Raw genomic sequence first — 13,927 nt, 5'->3', positions numbered from 1 at the left:
TGTTGAATAACAGTGGGGAGAGTGAGCATCCCTGTCTTGTTCCCGATCTCAGAGGCAAAGCTTTCAGCCTCTCGCTGTTCAGTATGATGTTGGCTGTGGGTTTATCATATATGGCCTTTATTATGTTGAGGTACTTGCCCTCTATGCCCATTTTGTTGAGAGTTTTTATCATGAATGGATGTTGAATTTTGTCGAATGCTTTTTCAGCATCTATGGAGATGATCATGTGGTTTTTGTCTTTCTTTTTGTTGATGTGGTGAATGATGTTGATGGATTTTCTAATGTTGTACCATCCTTGCATCCCTGGGATGAATCCCACTTGGTCATGGTGTATGATCCTTTTGATGTATTTTTGAATTCGGTTTGCTAATATTTTGTTGAGTATTTTTGCATCTATGTTCATCAGGGATACTGGTCTGTAGTTTTCTTTTTTGGTGGGGTCTTTGCCTGGTTTTGGTATTAGGGTGATGTAGGCTTCATAGAATGAGTTTGGGAGTATTCCCTCCTCTTCTATTTTTTGGAAAACTTTAAGGGAATGGGTATTATGTCTTCTCTGTATGTCTGATAAAATTCCATGGTAAATCCATCTGGCCTGGGGGTTTTGTTCTTGGGTAGCTTTTTGATTACCGCTTCAATTTCATTGCTGGTAATTGGTCTGTTTAGATTTTCTGTTTCTTTCTGGGTCAATCTCGGAAGGTTGTATTTTTCTAGGAAGTTGTCCATTTCTCCTAGGCTTTCCAGCTTGTTAGCATATAGGTTTTCATAGTATTCTCTAATAATTCTTTGTATTTCTGTGGTGTCTGTCGTGATTTTTCTTTTCTCGTTTCTGATTCTGCTGATGTGTGTCGACTCTCTTTTTCTCTTAATAAGTCTGGCTAGAGGCTTATCTATTTTTTTTTATTCTCTTGAAGAACCACCTCTTGGTTTCATTGATTTTTTCTATTGTTTTATTCTTCTCAATTTTATTTATTTCTCCTCTGATCTTTATTATGTCCCTCCTTCTGCTGACCTTAGACCTCATTTGTTCTTCTTTTTCCAATTTCGATAATTGTGACATTAGACTATTCATTTGGGATTGTTCTTCCTTCTTTAAATATGCCTGGATTGCTATATACTTTCCTCTTAAGACTGCTTTTGCTGTGTCCCACAGTAGTTGGGGCTTTTGTGTTGTTGTTGTCATTTGTTTCCATGTATTCCTGGATCTCCATTTTAATTTGGTCGTTGATCCATTGATTACTTAGGATCATGTTGTTAAGCCTCCATGTGTTTGTGAGCCTTTTTGCTTTCTTTGTACAGTTTATTTCTAGTTTTATACGTTTGTGGTCTGAAATGTTGGTTGGTAGGATTTCAATCTTTTGGAATTTACGGAGGCTCTTTTTGTGGCCTAGTATGTGGTCCATTCTGGAGAATGTTCCATGTGCACTTGAGAAGAATGTGTATTCTGTTGCTTTTGGATGTAGAGTTCTATAGATGTCTATTAGGTCCATCTGTTCTCGTGTGTTGTTCAGTACCTCTGTGTCCTTACTTATTTTCTGTCTGGTGGATCTGTCCTTTGCAGTGAGTGGTATGTTGAAGTCTCCCAAAATGAATGCATTGCATTACATTTTCTCCTTTAATTGTGTTAGTATTTGTTTCACATATTTTGGTGCTCCTGTATTGGGTACATATATATTTATAATATTTATATCCTCTTGTTGGACTGAGCCTTTTATCGTTATGTAATGTCCTTCTTTATCTCTTGTTACTTTCTTTGTTTTGAAGTCTATTTTGTCTGCTACTAGTATTGCAACACCTGCTTTTTTCTCCCTGTTGTTTGCATGAAATATCTTTTTCCATCCCTTGACTTTTAATCTGTGCATGTCTTTGGGTTTGAAGTGAGTCTCTTGTAAGCAGCATATAGATGGGTCTTGCTTTTTTATCCATTCTATTACTCTGCATCTTTTGATTGGTGCATTCAGTCCATTTACATTTAGGGTGATTATTGAAAGATATGTACTTATTGCCATTGCAGGCTTTAAGTTTGTGGTTACCAAAGGTTCAAGGTTAGCTTCTTTACTATCTTACTGTCTTATTTAACTCGCTTTTTGAGCTATTATAAACACTGTCTGATGATTCTTTATTTCTCACCCTTCTTATTCCTCCTCCTCCATTCTTCATATGTTGAGTGTTTTGTTCTGTGCTCTGTTTAGGAGTGTTCCCATCTGGAGCAGTCCCTCTAAGTTACCCTGTAGAGGTGGTTTGTGGGAGGCAAATTCCCTCAACTTTTGCTTGTCTGGGAATTGTTTAATCCCTCTTTCATATTTAAATGATAATCGTGCTGGATACAATATTGTTGGTTCAAGGCCCTTCTGTTTCAATGCATTAAATATATCATGCCATTCTCTTCTGGCCTGTAAGGTTTCTGTTGAGAAGTCTGATGATAGCCTGATGGGTTTTCCTTTGTAGGTGACCTTTTTTTTCTCTCTGGCTTCCTTTAATACTCTGTCCTTGTCTTTGATCTTTGCCATTTTAATTATTATGTGTGTTGGTGTTGCCCTCCTGGGTCCCTTGTCATGGGAGTTCTGTGTGTTTCTGTGTTCTGAGAGGCCATTTCCTCCCCTAGTTTGGGGAAGTTTTCAGCAATTATTTCTTCAAAGACACTTTTTATCTCTTTTTCTCTCTCTTCTTCTTCTAATACTCCTATGATGCATATATTGTTCCTTTTTGATTGGTCACACAGTTCTCTTAATATTCTTTCATTCCTGGAGATCCTTTTATCTCTCTTTGCGTCAGCTTCTCTGCGTTCTTATTCTCTGTTTTCTGGTCCATTAATGGTCTCTTGCATCTCGTCCATTCTGCTTTGAAGTCCTTCCAGAGATTGTTTTATTTCTGTATTCTCCCTCCTTAGTTCTTGCATATTTCTCTGCAAGTCCATCAGCATGGTTATGACTTTTGTTTTGAATTCTTTTTCAGGAAGATTGGTTAAATCTATCTCCCCAGATTCCTTCTCAGGAGAGGATGTCGAAGGTGTGTGGGTTAGCCTGGTCTGGATCAAATTTTTTTGCCTTTTCATGTTGGTAGGTGCAGTGGTATGCTATTGACTCGTCTGTAAGCTGGGAGAGCCAAGACCTTTTCCACTTGCTCCTGGCCTTTTTTTACTGGGACATCGGCGACCCCTAGCAGCTTGTGTTGGGCAATTGCGGGTAGACTGGGTCTGTTTCTTGCCCAGCCACTATGGAGGAAGCTCCCTTGCTGTGGGTGTGGCCAGCCTCAGGCTGCTGCTCTACTATGGCTGGACACTGGAGTGGGAACAGACAGGGGGGCTGTTTATCACTGTGAGGGGTCTCAGAGCTGCTGCCCAGGGGTTTAGGGTGCCCGGAGTTCCCCAGAATTCCCAGCTGCTGGGCTGAGTGTCCCAGGACGCTTGCGCCCAGCTGTGGCGTCCCTGTCCCTTAAGACTTTCAAAAAGCACTTGCTTTTCTTTGTCCCAGGGTCGCCAACTGCGGGGATCCGCTCACAGGTCTTACTGTCCTGCTTCCCTAGTTTCCAGCACCCCACGCATGCACTGTGTCTGTGCTCTGGTGCGGATGGCTAGGGCTGGCTATTTAGCAGTCCTGGGCTCCCTCTCCCTCCCTGCTCCGACTCCTCTCCTCCCACCGGGAGCTGGGGTGAGGGGCACTCGGGTCCCACTGGGCCGGGGCTTGTATCTTATCCCCTTTGCGAGGCAGGTGTGGATGTGGTCTGGCTCTTGTCCTGTATCTTCTGGTCCTCTTTTAGGGATAGTTGTATTTGTTGTATTTTCAAAAATATGTATGTTTTTTGGAGGAGATTCCCACTGTCCTACTCACGCCGCCATCTTGGCTCCGCCTGGTGTAATTTTAACCTTTGAAACAATTAACAGACTCACAGGAAGTTGCAAAAGTAGTAGAGATTCTGTAGAGATCTACTTAAAACTGAGGAAAAGATCCTGCAAGGATAGGTTTTGGGAGATGTTTGCCAGAATTCATTAAGTTCCTAACAGTGTAAATACCTTAAGGGTGTACCCTTCACCTAGTTTTCCCTTATGATTACATCTTAAAATACAATATCAGAAACAGGAATTTGATAATTAAATGTAAAATGAATGCATGTAGTTCTTTGTATTTTATCAAGTATGCAGATTTTTGTAGCCACCACCGTAATCAAGATAATGAATTACTGCATCACTGCAAAGCTCTCCCTTTCGCTACCCCTTAGTCACACCTCCCTCCCTCTCCTAACTTAATCCCTAACCTTAGCAACCATTAATCTGGTTTCCATCTCTAATTTTGGTTCTTTGATATAAATGTAGATTCATTGGAGGCTGACTACAAGATCATCAATTTTATTATTATTCCAAAAGAACCAGCTTTGAGTTTTACTGATTTTTTTTCTCTATTGCTGCTTGTTTCCTATCTCACTGATTTCTGGTCTGATCCTTATTTTCTTCTTTCTTCTGGTTACTCTGGTTTTAATTTGCCCTTATTTTTGTAGTTCTTTAAGGTTGCAGCTGAGGTCATTGATTTGAAACTTATCTTTTTTTCTAAAAGAAGTATTTAGTGCTATAAATTTATCCATAAGTACTGCTTTAGTGGCATTCCGCATTTAACTTTGAGGTAATAATAGAATCACATGCAATTGTAAGAAATAACATGGAAAGATCTCATGTACCCTTTACCCAGTTTCCCCCAACAATAACATTGCAAAACTATAGTACAGTATCACAACCAGGATATTGATTAGTATGGTCAAGATAAAGAACATTTCCATTACCACAAGAATCCTTCATGTTACCCTTTTATAGCTATGCCAACTTCCTTGTTACCTACCACTAACCTCTCCGTAACCATTGACAATCACTAATTCGTTCTCCATTTCTGTAATTTTGTCATTTCAAGAATGATATATAAATGATGATAGAGTATGTAATCTCTTCAGATTGGTCTTTTTCACCCATCATAATCTTCTGTATAGTCCCCCAGTCTGTTGTATGTATCAGCAGTTCATTCATTGTTACTGCTTAGTAATAACTCTATGGTATGGGTTACCACAGTTTATTTAGCTGTTTAATCATTGAAGTATATCTAGGTTGCATCTAGTTTTTGGCTATTATAAATAAAACTACTATAAACACATTCATGTACAGGTTTTTGCATGAACCTAATTTTTAATTTCTTTGGAGTAAATGCCCAGGTCTGCGGTAGCTGGGCTGTATGGTGATTGCCTGCTTAGGTTTTTACCTTGAGTGAACTCAGCCTCCAGATTACTCTCCTGTGGTAGCAAGTAGTTGAAATCTTGGTTCAATTCTTTTAGCCTTAGTTGGGCTGTCTGGAGTCTACCTTATGTGTAGTTCATGAGTCAGCTAGACATGTAGACTAAACTTATAACAAGAATTTAGGGCTCCCTCTCAGGTGCTCTCCTTTCCAGGATTCTCAGCCTCACTTCCCGGTTTCTGACTTAGCCCTAAACTTTGTCTTGTGGTTCTTCATATCAGTAAGGCAGATTTTTGGTCTTCCCATGTGGTTCCAACTAGGGCTTGCCTTTAGGAATGAATCTATAAAAACAGGAAGGTTACCCAGTGTCATTCTTCTTTTTTCCTGAATGAAAAGAAACATAACTTTAATTATCCATAATAATTTAAAATGTTGGCTTGTATAAAGGTGATATCAAAATCTGAGAAAATATTTATTTTTATTCATTTTTATCTTATGCAACAGTGGAGATTTTTAAGTCAATATTCAATATTGTAAATAAACATAGAGTAGAATTGTTTTCTGGCTTGGCCAAAGCTAGTAGCTTAATTAACATCTAATGCATTCCAGTAAATCTGGTAAGCTTCATAGCTTAATGTGGAATATAGACATATTCACTTGTACTTTTTAACCATAATCTCTTCACAGAGTAGATTTTCAGACAAGGTAACTCTTAAAGAAGAAAAAGAAAATAGTTATGAAGTTTGCAAAAGGTCTGTAACATGATTTTTAATAATGTAACTTTAAAATAGTCCCATCATTCATACAGTTTGAATCTTATGTGTTTTTCATTCTGTGTTGTATGTGTTTGGGCTATATGCCATAAGTCATACATGGGTATTATTTAAGTAATGTAGCAGGTATATACCCAGATGTCAGGTATACTGTAAGTTACCTTAAAGTTGTCACTTTTTTTTCTAGTTTTTTGAGTTATTAAAATATTTTTTGAAGAGAATAAAGAACAGTCATAACATAAAAGAAAAAAGAATGTGTATATCCATTCTTTGAAGGTAAGAGTGACTGAAATCAGATGAACATTGCAGTTTGCAGGTATCTGAAATGGCTGCAGTGATTAGTACTGAGAGTTACAGTGCATTTACTAGAACATTCTCAGATACCAAATATAGAGTCAGAGGACACCTCAGAGATCACCTGATCCATCTTCCACCCCCATTTTGCTGTTGAGGCAAGACATACATCAGGTGACAGTTTTAAGACCTTTTACATTAAGGCAGTGGTTTTCAAAGTGATCCTTGGAGCAGTGGCAGCATGTAGGACATTGTCAGAAGTGCACATTATTGGGTCTCACCCCTGACCTACTGAATCAGAAACTATAGTATGCAGCCCACCCATCTGTATTTAAGCAAGGCCACCAGCTAATCCTGATATGTGCTCAAATTTGAGAACCATTGTGTTAAGGAAAAGCCTATGGAAGAATTAGATTGTCACAGAAGCCCAGCATGATTCATGACCATTTGGAAATCTAAAAGAAAAAGTGACAACAGTTAACATTTTTTTCTATTGAAAGCACTTTGCATACAGACTGAATAGTGCCATTGCTGCCTGCATGGCTCTACCATAATGACAGGAGTGTAACACTGGGCTTTAGTCATCAATCAAAAATGAAATAATTTTACTGGATAACTTTTTCCATGTGTAAAATTCCATAATGCCTGTTACTTTGTTTGCGTTACTGCTTTTGTTCTGTTTTATTTGGAGGAGTGTTATGTTAATTAGATGCAGCAATGATGTCCCATTGTTGGCCCCTCTTCTTACTTTCTATTTTTACTCCAGAGAGCCCCAGCTAAAAAAGTGTGTTGTTTTTAAGGTAAAATATTACAGTATCTGATCTTTCTCCTAAAAAGTAAATTCATTTTTACCTGTTAGTCAGCTCTGAGGTACTTGCACCTCCTTCTTGCTTGTTAACTTATTTTTCTAGATAAGTGAAACTCCAGATTAAGTTTTCTAAAATTGGTTATATAGTATCTCACATATTAGAATATACTCAGTGCTGTTTAAATCAGCAACCCAGAACAACGCATTTTATACCTTCTTCCCAAAGGAAGATCTCGAGTACATGTGTACATTTATTAGAGATACTTATCTTGAAGAATATAATTCATTTATTTCATTATACTATCAATTGAATAATTGGATCATCTTTTCTGCATTAAAGTGCTAGCCCAGTTCCTCCTCAAGCCTTTTGTCTGGCATGATCAAAAATATTTTGCTCTGGTTTTAACCCCACCACCTCACTTCTACCGCTACTTCAACCGTTTAATATGCACTGATTTTCTGGTTAAGAAGGCAGGAGCAACCTATTGAAAATACTGAAGAATCACAGTATGATAATTATACAGCATAATATATACCATATATAACATTAGGTTTGTTTCTGCTTACCTCATACTTTAGTGTTTTTAGAATTAATTGAAATTCTGATTTTGGTTTTTCTGCTCACACAGCAAAGATTCTAAAAATACAGATATTATGGTTGGTGAATGTGAATTAGCAGCGCTGGGCCCAAAACCTCTGTGCTTATCAGTGCCACCGCTGAATCTAAATTCTCATCAAGAAGACACATTACTGAAACCCTGGATGAATGGTACTATTTTCTTAGTAAAACTCTGTTGGATTTTGATAGTATAGGAGAGTTTTTGACCAGAAAAAAAAAAAAAAGGTTAAAAAGAAAATTGAAACAATCATGTCTTGTTAAAATTAGATTTGCTTAGTACTTTCGATGAAACAATTCCTGAAATATCTGTATATAATAGTGGTAGTACAGGTGAGTTATGGGTTATGCCTAAAATCATGTTTGTTGAGTGTTTTAGGACTTTAAGATGTATTTTAGAATTAGTGTCCATTTTTTTGATAATTGATAATGCTTTGAAGAAAATAAGCTAGATCGAAAAATGAACTTAGAAACAATAAAAACCCTTTGTGTAGCTCACACTTAACTCTTCTGTACTTTCCCATTATTAACTTTATGCTGCTTGTGTTGTGTATTACAGCAAAAAGCCCATGATGATCATGTGTTTTATCTTAAAAAGCCTTAACAAGGTTTCAATGAAATTACTGCAAAGCTTTGCAGCAAAAACATCAGTTTTTTCCATATTATATCTAGATGCTGCTGAAGTAAAAAATGAAATTATTTAAAATAAAAACTTAGTATTTTATCTTTAGGGAAAACAAATTAATGACCTAATCTCATATTTAAAAGGTAATAGTAAGGTATATGATGCCTGGTATATTGCTCAGCTCAGGCTGCCATAACAAAACACCACCGACTGGCTGGCTTAAACAACAGAAATTTATTTCACATTTTCTAGAGGGTAGAAGGTCAAGATCAAGGTTCTGGCAGGGTTCAGTTTCTGGCTCTTCTCCTAGCTGACAGACAGCTGCCTTCTTGCCACATTCTCCTGTGGCCTTTTCCTGGCTCATATGCATGAAAAGAGAGAGAGCAAGTTCTCTGGTGTCTTTTCATAAAAACACTAATTCTGTCGGGTCAGGGCCTCACTTTTATGATCCCACTTAACCTTAATTATTTCTGTAAAAGGCCCTATCTCCAAATAAAGTCACATTGGGTTTAGAGTAGCAAGGCTTGAAAATATGAATCTGGGAACAGGAATTAAGTCACTGTTTAGACTGTAGCACCTGGATTTGTCAGTAGTTTTCTTAGAATGGTTTATTGTATGTATTATTTGTCTGTTTAACTTAGAAACAATCATTTGAATACAGTGCTTACATGTCAGTCTTTTCAGAAAGTATCTTCAGCTTATAATGAAGATAAAATTTTTAATTCAGGTCTAGAAATACTTAAAGAGCATCCAAGATGTAAATCATTCTGTATTTCACAGGAAAACATAATGGTAGCACAGTCTGTGAATTGAGCTCGTAAATAGTTCAAAGTGAAACTTTAAAGCAGATATTAGTCATCTGTTTCATTGTTATGAAGGGTATAAGGTGCAGCCTATTAGTGTGTAAACTCATTCTTAATCGTTTCTAGATTTCAGATTTCCAGGAAAACATTCTCTTCTAAAGCTGCAGAGTTCTGAAACTTATGAGATAGTCAAGAGGGAAAAAAATGTAGGGGTAAGTCCCCATTTAAATAATGATAATATTATAAAGCACATACTTCAGTTGTATTTCCCCTTAAATTTTTTAGCAGTTCCAGACATTATATTGATTTAGAATGGGGGGTGTTGTTATAAAGCAGAAAATGAGTAGTGATGCAGAGGATATTTACAATTAACGTAAGAGGTTGAAAGTAGAAGAGTGGGGGATAGCCAAAGCGGACGACAATACAGGATGAATAGCTCCCTTTGATGGAAGAGGAAACCAGTGGTAGAAAGCAGTTTATAGGAAAAATCGGTTGTAAAAAGCTTTGACTCTGTCATTTGCCTTTTTCCATTGGTTAGAAATAGCTAAGGAAAATTTTGGTTCTGATAAAGGCATCTGAAATATGATACATATTGTAATAGAATTAACTTTTTGTAAAAGCAAAAGGGGCAGGTGTGTTAGGAGGAGGGAATATATAAACTTTAAAAAATATGTAAAGTAAAACACTAGTAGCTTTTGAATATTTTACACTAAAAAAATAGCAAAAATTCAGACAAATCACTTTAAGTTGATTTTTTTCATTTTTAAAAATATAAATTTAGAGGTTTTTTTTCTATCTACTCAGAAGAAACTTATCTTGGTACTGTTTTGGGTATATAATATTTCTTGTTACTTCAAATGTTTTCTCAATTATAGTAATTGTTTTACAATTAATACAGAAAGGGAATTTGTCTAATTTTCTAGGTGTTCCAGAAACCCCTAGGGTTGATGATACCTCATAGGTATTGCAAATTTCATTTTAATACATTACGTGGCTGTGAGCGATCACAATGCAAGTTTGCTCATGTGCCTGAGCAAGGGGATGAAAAGGTAAAATATGTAAAGTCTTTGAAATAGAGATTGTTTTAATAACCATCTCAGTTATATATTTTAATTAGGACTTTCATTAATTCCTAATAGCATAGGTGAGCTTTACCTAGTTTTGTACTTTATATAAATGAAATCATATAATCTGTATTCTTTTGTTTCTGGCTTCTTTTGCTCAGTATTTCTCAGATTCACCAGTATTTTTTAACCTAATTGTAGACCTTTCTTTCTTATTGCTGTATAATACTGAATATTCCATTGTGTTGAGTATATCAAAATTTATTTCATTGATGGGCAAAATAATACTTTTGTTGGGCATTCGAATGGTTTCTAAGTTTGGTAGTTACAATAGTGATGTTATCAGGGAACGTATATACACATTCTGAGGGATTATACTTAAAAAGGAATTGCGGGTTATAGACACTGTGTTTAAACTTCAGTAGATTTTGCCAAAGAAATTTCCAAAATGGTTTACCAAATTACAGCCTCATCAGCAACGTCTGAGAGTTCTAGTTGCCTCACATCCTCATTCACACTTGGTATTATCAACCTTTTAATTGTAGCCATGCTTGTGGGTGGGGAGTGATGCCTTCCCTGATGATTAATGAAGTTAAGCATCTTTCAGAATCTTTACTGGACATTTGGATATCCCCTTTTTGGAAATATCTAAATATTTTGCCCATTTTCTTTAGGCAAAAAAGATTTTCTTATTCTTATCCATCTTAAGAATTCTTTATATATTCTGGATACAGGTTGTTTGTTGGATATATATATATTGCAGATGCCTTTTACTATTTACAAGTTGCCTTTTCACCCTCCTAAAGGCATCTTTTGATAAATACAATTTCTTAATTTTTATATAGTCCAATTTTGTCCAATTTTTTTCTTTTATGATGTTAACTTTTTGTATGCTATTGATGAAATCTTTTCCAAGATCATGAAGATGTTCTCTAAGTTTTTCCTTTAAAAGTTTGTTTTATCTTTTGTAGTTAGAACTCTAAGCCATTTAGAATTGATTTTTGTTTATGCTGTGAGAAGAAGGCCAAGATATCTGTTTTTTTCCCAGGTGCATCCCCGGGTGACCCAACATCATTTACTAAAAAGACCATCCTTTCTTTCCCCACTGCACTGCATAGTTACCATGTCATAAGTGAGCTGATTGATTGTATATGAGTGGATCTATTTTTAGGCTCCGTCCTAATCTGTTGGTCAGTGTGTTTATCGTTGTGCCAGTAAACAGTTATTTTTTAAATGACCTAAATAAGGTTTTTAAAATCATGATATTCAAGGATTTTCTCCCTTCTCCAGTTGCTTGCTAATCTTGACTATTTCTTTTGACAGAGCTGCTCTAACTATGGTTTTTGTAATGAATTCAGTATACATTTCAAATCTATGCATAAACCTATCACTTCTTTATTCCATTGTTTTAAGTTCACTTTAAAAAATTGGAATAAGCAAAGATTGAAATTTGTGTAGTTTTTATGAAATATAAAAAGGTGATTTTACATTTTTTGTTACTTGCAGGTTTGCATGGATGTGTTTAAGAAGTACATAAGTATCAGTGAGCTGTGTTTGCTGCAACGTGCAGGTATGAGACAATGGAATGGTTATTATAAACTTATTAATGTTAGAGTTTGAAAGTAAATTCAGTGCTTTTAAGTATGAAAACTGAATGCCTTGGTGTGGTTCTGTTTACCTTAGAAAGTATTAAAAGTAAGTGTGGTATTTCATTAATAAAAAGTTATAACACATAACACTTTAATTCCCCTATGTACTAATGTTTTCATGAATACAGAATATAGAAATTTTATTTACAGGCGTAAGACAAAAAAAAAGGCAATTGTTAATTGGCTTAAAATCTTCCTGAAGGGATCTTTCAGAAATTATATCTTCACTACTTCTTCATCTCTTCACACTTACCCCCTCTTTGCCAATGCACCATCCATGCTGAGTTCTGTGCAGTTTTCTAAACAGGCCAGGCTATGTGCCACTCCTCCTAGTGCTCTGTCTACCTGGAATACCTTTCTTCTGTTCCCCTTCCCTATAGCAGAGACCTATTCATCTTTCAAGGCTTAGTCATAGGAAATAAGATTATCTCCTCTGTTAGGCCCTTATTTGACTACACAGCCTCATCTCATTCTCGGCCCCCATTTTCCCCACTATGTAGTGCTCCATGAGGAAGGAACCAAGCTTTATTTATGTTTGTCATCCTGACACAGCCACTAAAGCCATCTAGTATGATGGTAACAGCATTAGATATAAGCATAGATGGTTAAATATGAATTTAACTTCATATTCATCTCCTTAAAATCTCATTCATCTAAAAATAAATCTGTGACATTCATTATTTGTTTTGCTGGTGATATCATCTCCCCAGGGGTTAGAAGAAGCATCTCAGGGAACTGCTAATCTGGACTTAAGTATTTCCTCTTTGTGTAGTTAGATTAAGGTAAATGTAATAGGAGCCTATATAAGGAATGCTCTCAACACCTGAAGGGTTGTGATAGCCAAGGGCAGAGAAGCTGCAGAAGGTTAGATGTAGATGAACATTTATATTCCAGAAGTAATTCCATAACATGAAATATGGAAGAAAAGAGGATGACGTGAAAAAATGCAAAGCTCCTAAAAATGTAATTTTGATTGCATAAGCATCCAGTATGTTAACAGGAGAGATATATGTGAATTTAGTTTTGAAACAACAAATATGGAAAACAAATAAAGACCTATAATGAAGAATAAATGCAGAAGTTGGCAAGAACCTATGGAAATTATGTTTGGTGTGAAAACAGAAACTTAGATCAGTGGAACAGAATAGATAGCTCAAAATAGACCCAATAGTATAAAGCAGGTTATTGTTTAGAAAGACCTTAGGGCTTCGGAAAGGAAGACTCCTTTAATGATGTTAGGATAACCGAATAGCAACTAAAAGAGAAACTCTGAATACCAATGATATAAGGTATAAATATAACTGCCCAGGCTCTACAGAGAGGTCTCAGGGGCCATCTGGGTGTACAAGGGGAGGTCCTGCCACTATAGTGGAACTCCCTATCCTCCTATTTATCCATAGGTCCTCTTTTATTTGTTTTGTATTTGAATTTCCACAAAAAATTCTCTTCTCAGAAGTTTTTAACTAAAAACATTTTAAAAACTATTACTCCTTAAGATATTCCAAAATGAATCAATACAGTATATTAGCAATTCAATGGAAAGAATTAAGTATTTCTACCCGATTTTTTTTGAAAGGTGGTAATTTCTGTGGTTTAAAATAATCAGAAGAAGCACAATAGCTACAACTTCGACCATATAAATTAAAACTGAAAAAAGCTGTTAGCCTTAAATATTTTAGGATTACTACTAGTAATATATATAATATATTCCAATTTTAAGAATAACAAGAGTTCAGTTAGCTGTTTACAAAAGTATGAGCATTATTTCTTGTGAAAATTAAATCTGGAGAGTAAAAATCTAGTGTTAACTTGTGCACCAGAATTGTGTGCTCCTAATAAAATAAAGTAGTAAAAATACCCAATTCTAGTATGTTACTGAAGTGGCATTATCAATTGACAAAGCACTTTTAAAAAGCAATGTAAGAAGATGGTGGAGTAGGAAGCACCAGGAATCTGTTTTTCCACCTAGACACTAATTGCACTGGCAGAATCTGATACAGCTTATTTTGGAACTCTGGAGTCCAGGGAAAGCTTACCACTTCCAGGGGAACACATGAATGATAAACTGTGGTTAATTTTGGTCAA

The 13,927-nt window shown here is 36.0% G+C and overlaps 1 protein-coding gene across 1 annotated transcript in view; it reads left to right on the top strand.

The window, feature by feature from the left end:
* TOPAZ1 (testis and ovary specific TOPAZ 1) overlaps window positions 1–13,927 on the top strand; it is a 123,990-nt gene that overhangs the window by 37,367 nt on the left and 72,696 nt on the right. The window contains exons 5-9 of the mRNA XM_036897180.2: window positions 5,898–5,962; window positions 7,715–7,854; window positions 9,256–9,341; window positions 10,053–10,178; window positions 11,700–11,763. Of these exons, the coding sequence (XP_036753075.2) occupies window positions 5,898–5,962; window positions 7,715–7,854; window positions 9,256–9,341; window positions 10,053–10,178; window positions 11,700–11,763 (481 nt within the window). The remainder of the gene's footprint in view (window positions 1–5,897; window positions 5,963–7,714; window positions 7,855–9,255; window positions 9,342–10,052; window positions 10,179–11,699; window positions 11,764–13,927) is intronic.

This window comes from Manis pentadactyla, chromosome 1 (assembly GCF_030020395.1).
Source record: "Manis pentadactyla isolate mManPen7 chromosome 1, mManPen7.hap1, whole genome shotgun sequence".
NCBI lineage: Eukaryota > Metazoa > Chordata > Mammalia > Pholidota > Manidae > Manis > Manis pentadactyla.
The sequence above is the reverse complement of the archived record's forward strand: the minus strand, read 5'-3'. Positions and strand labels throughout refer to the sequence as shown.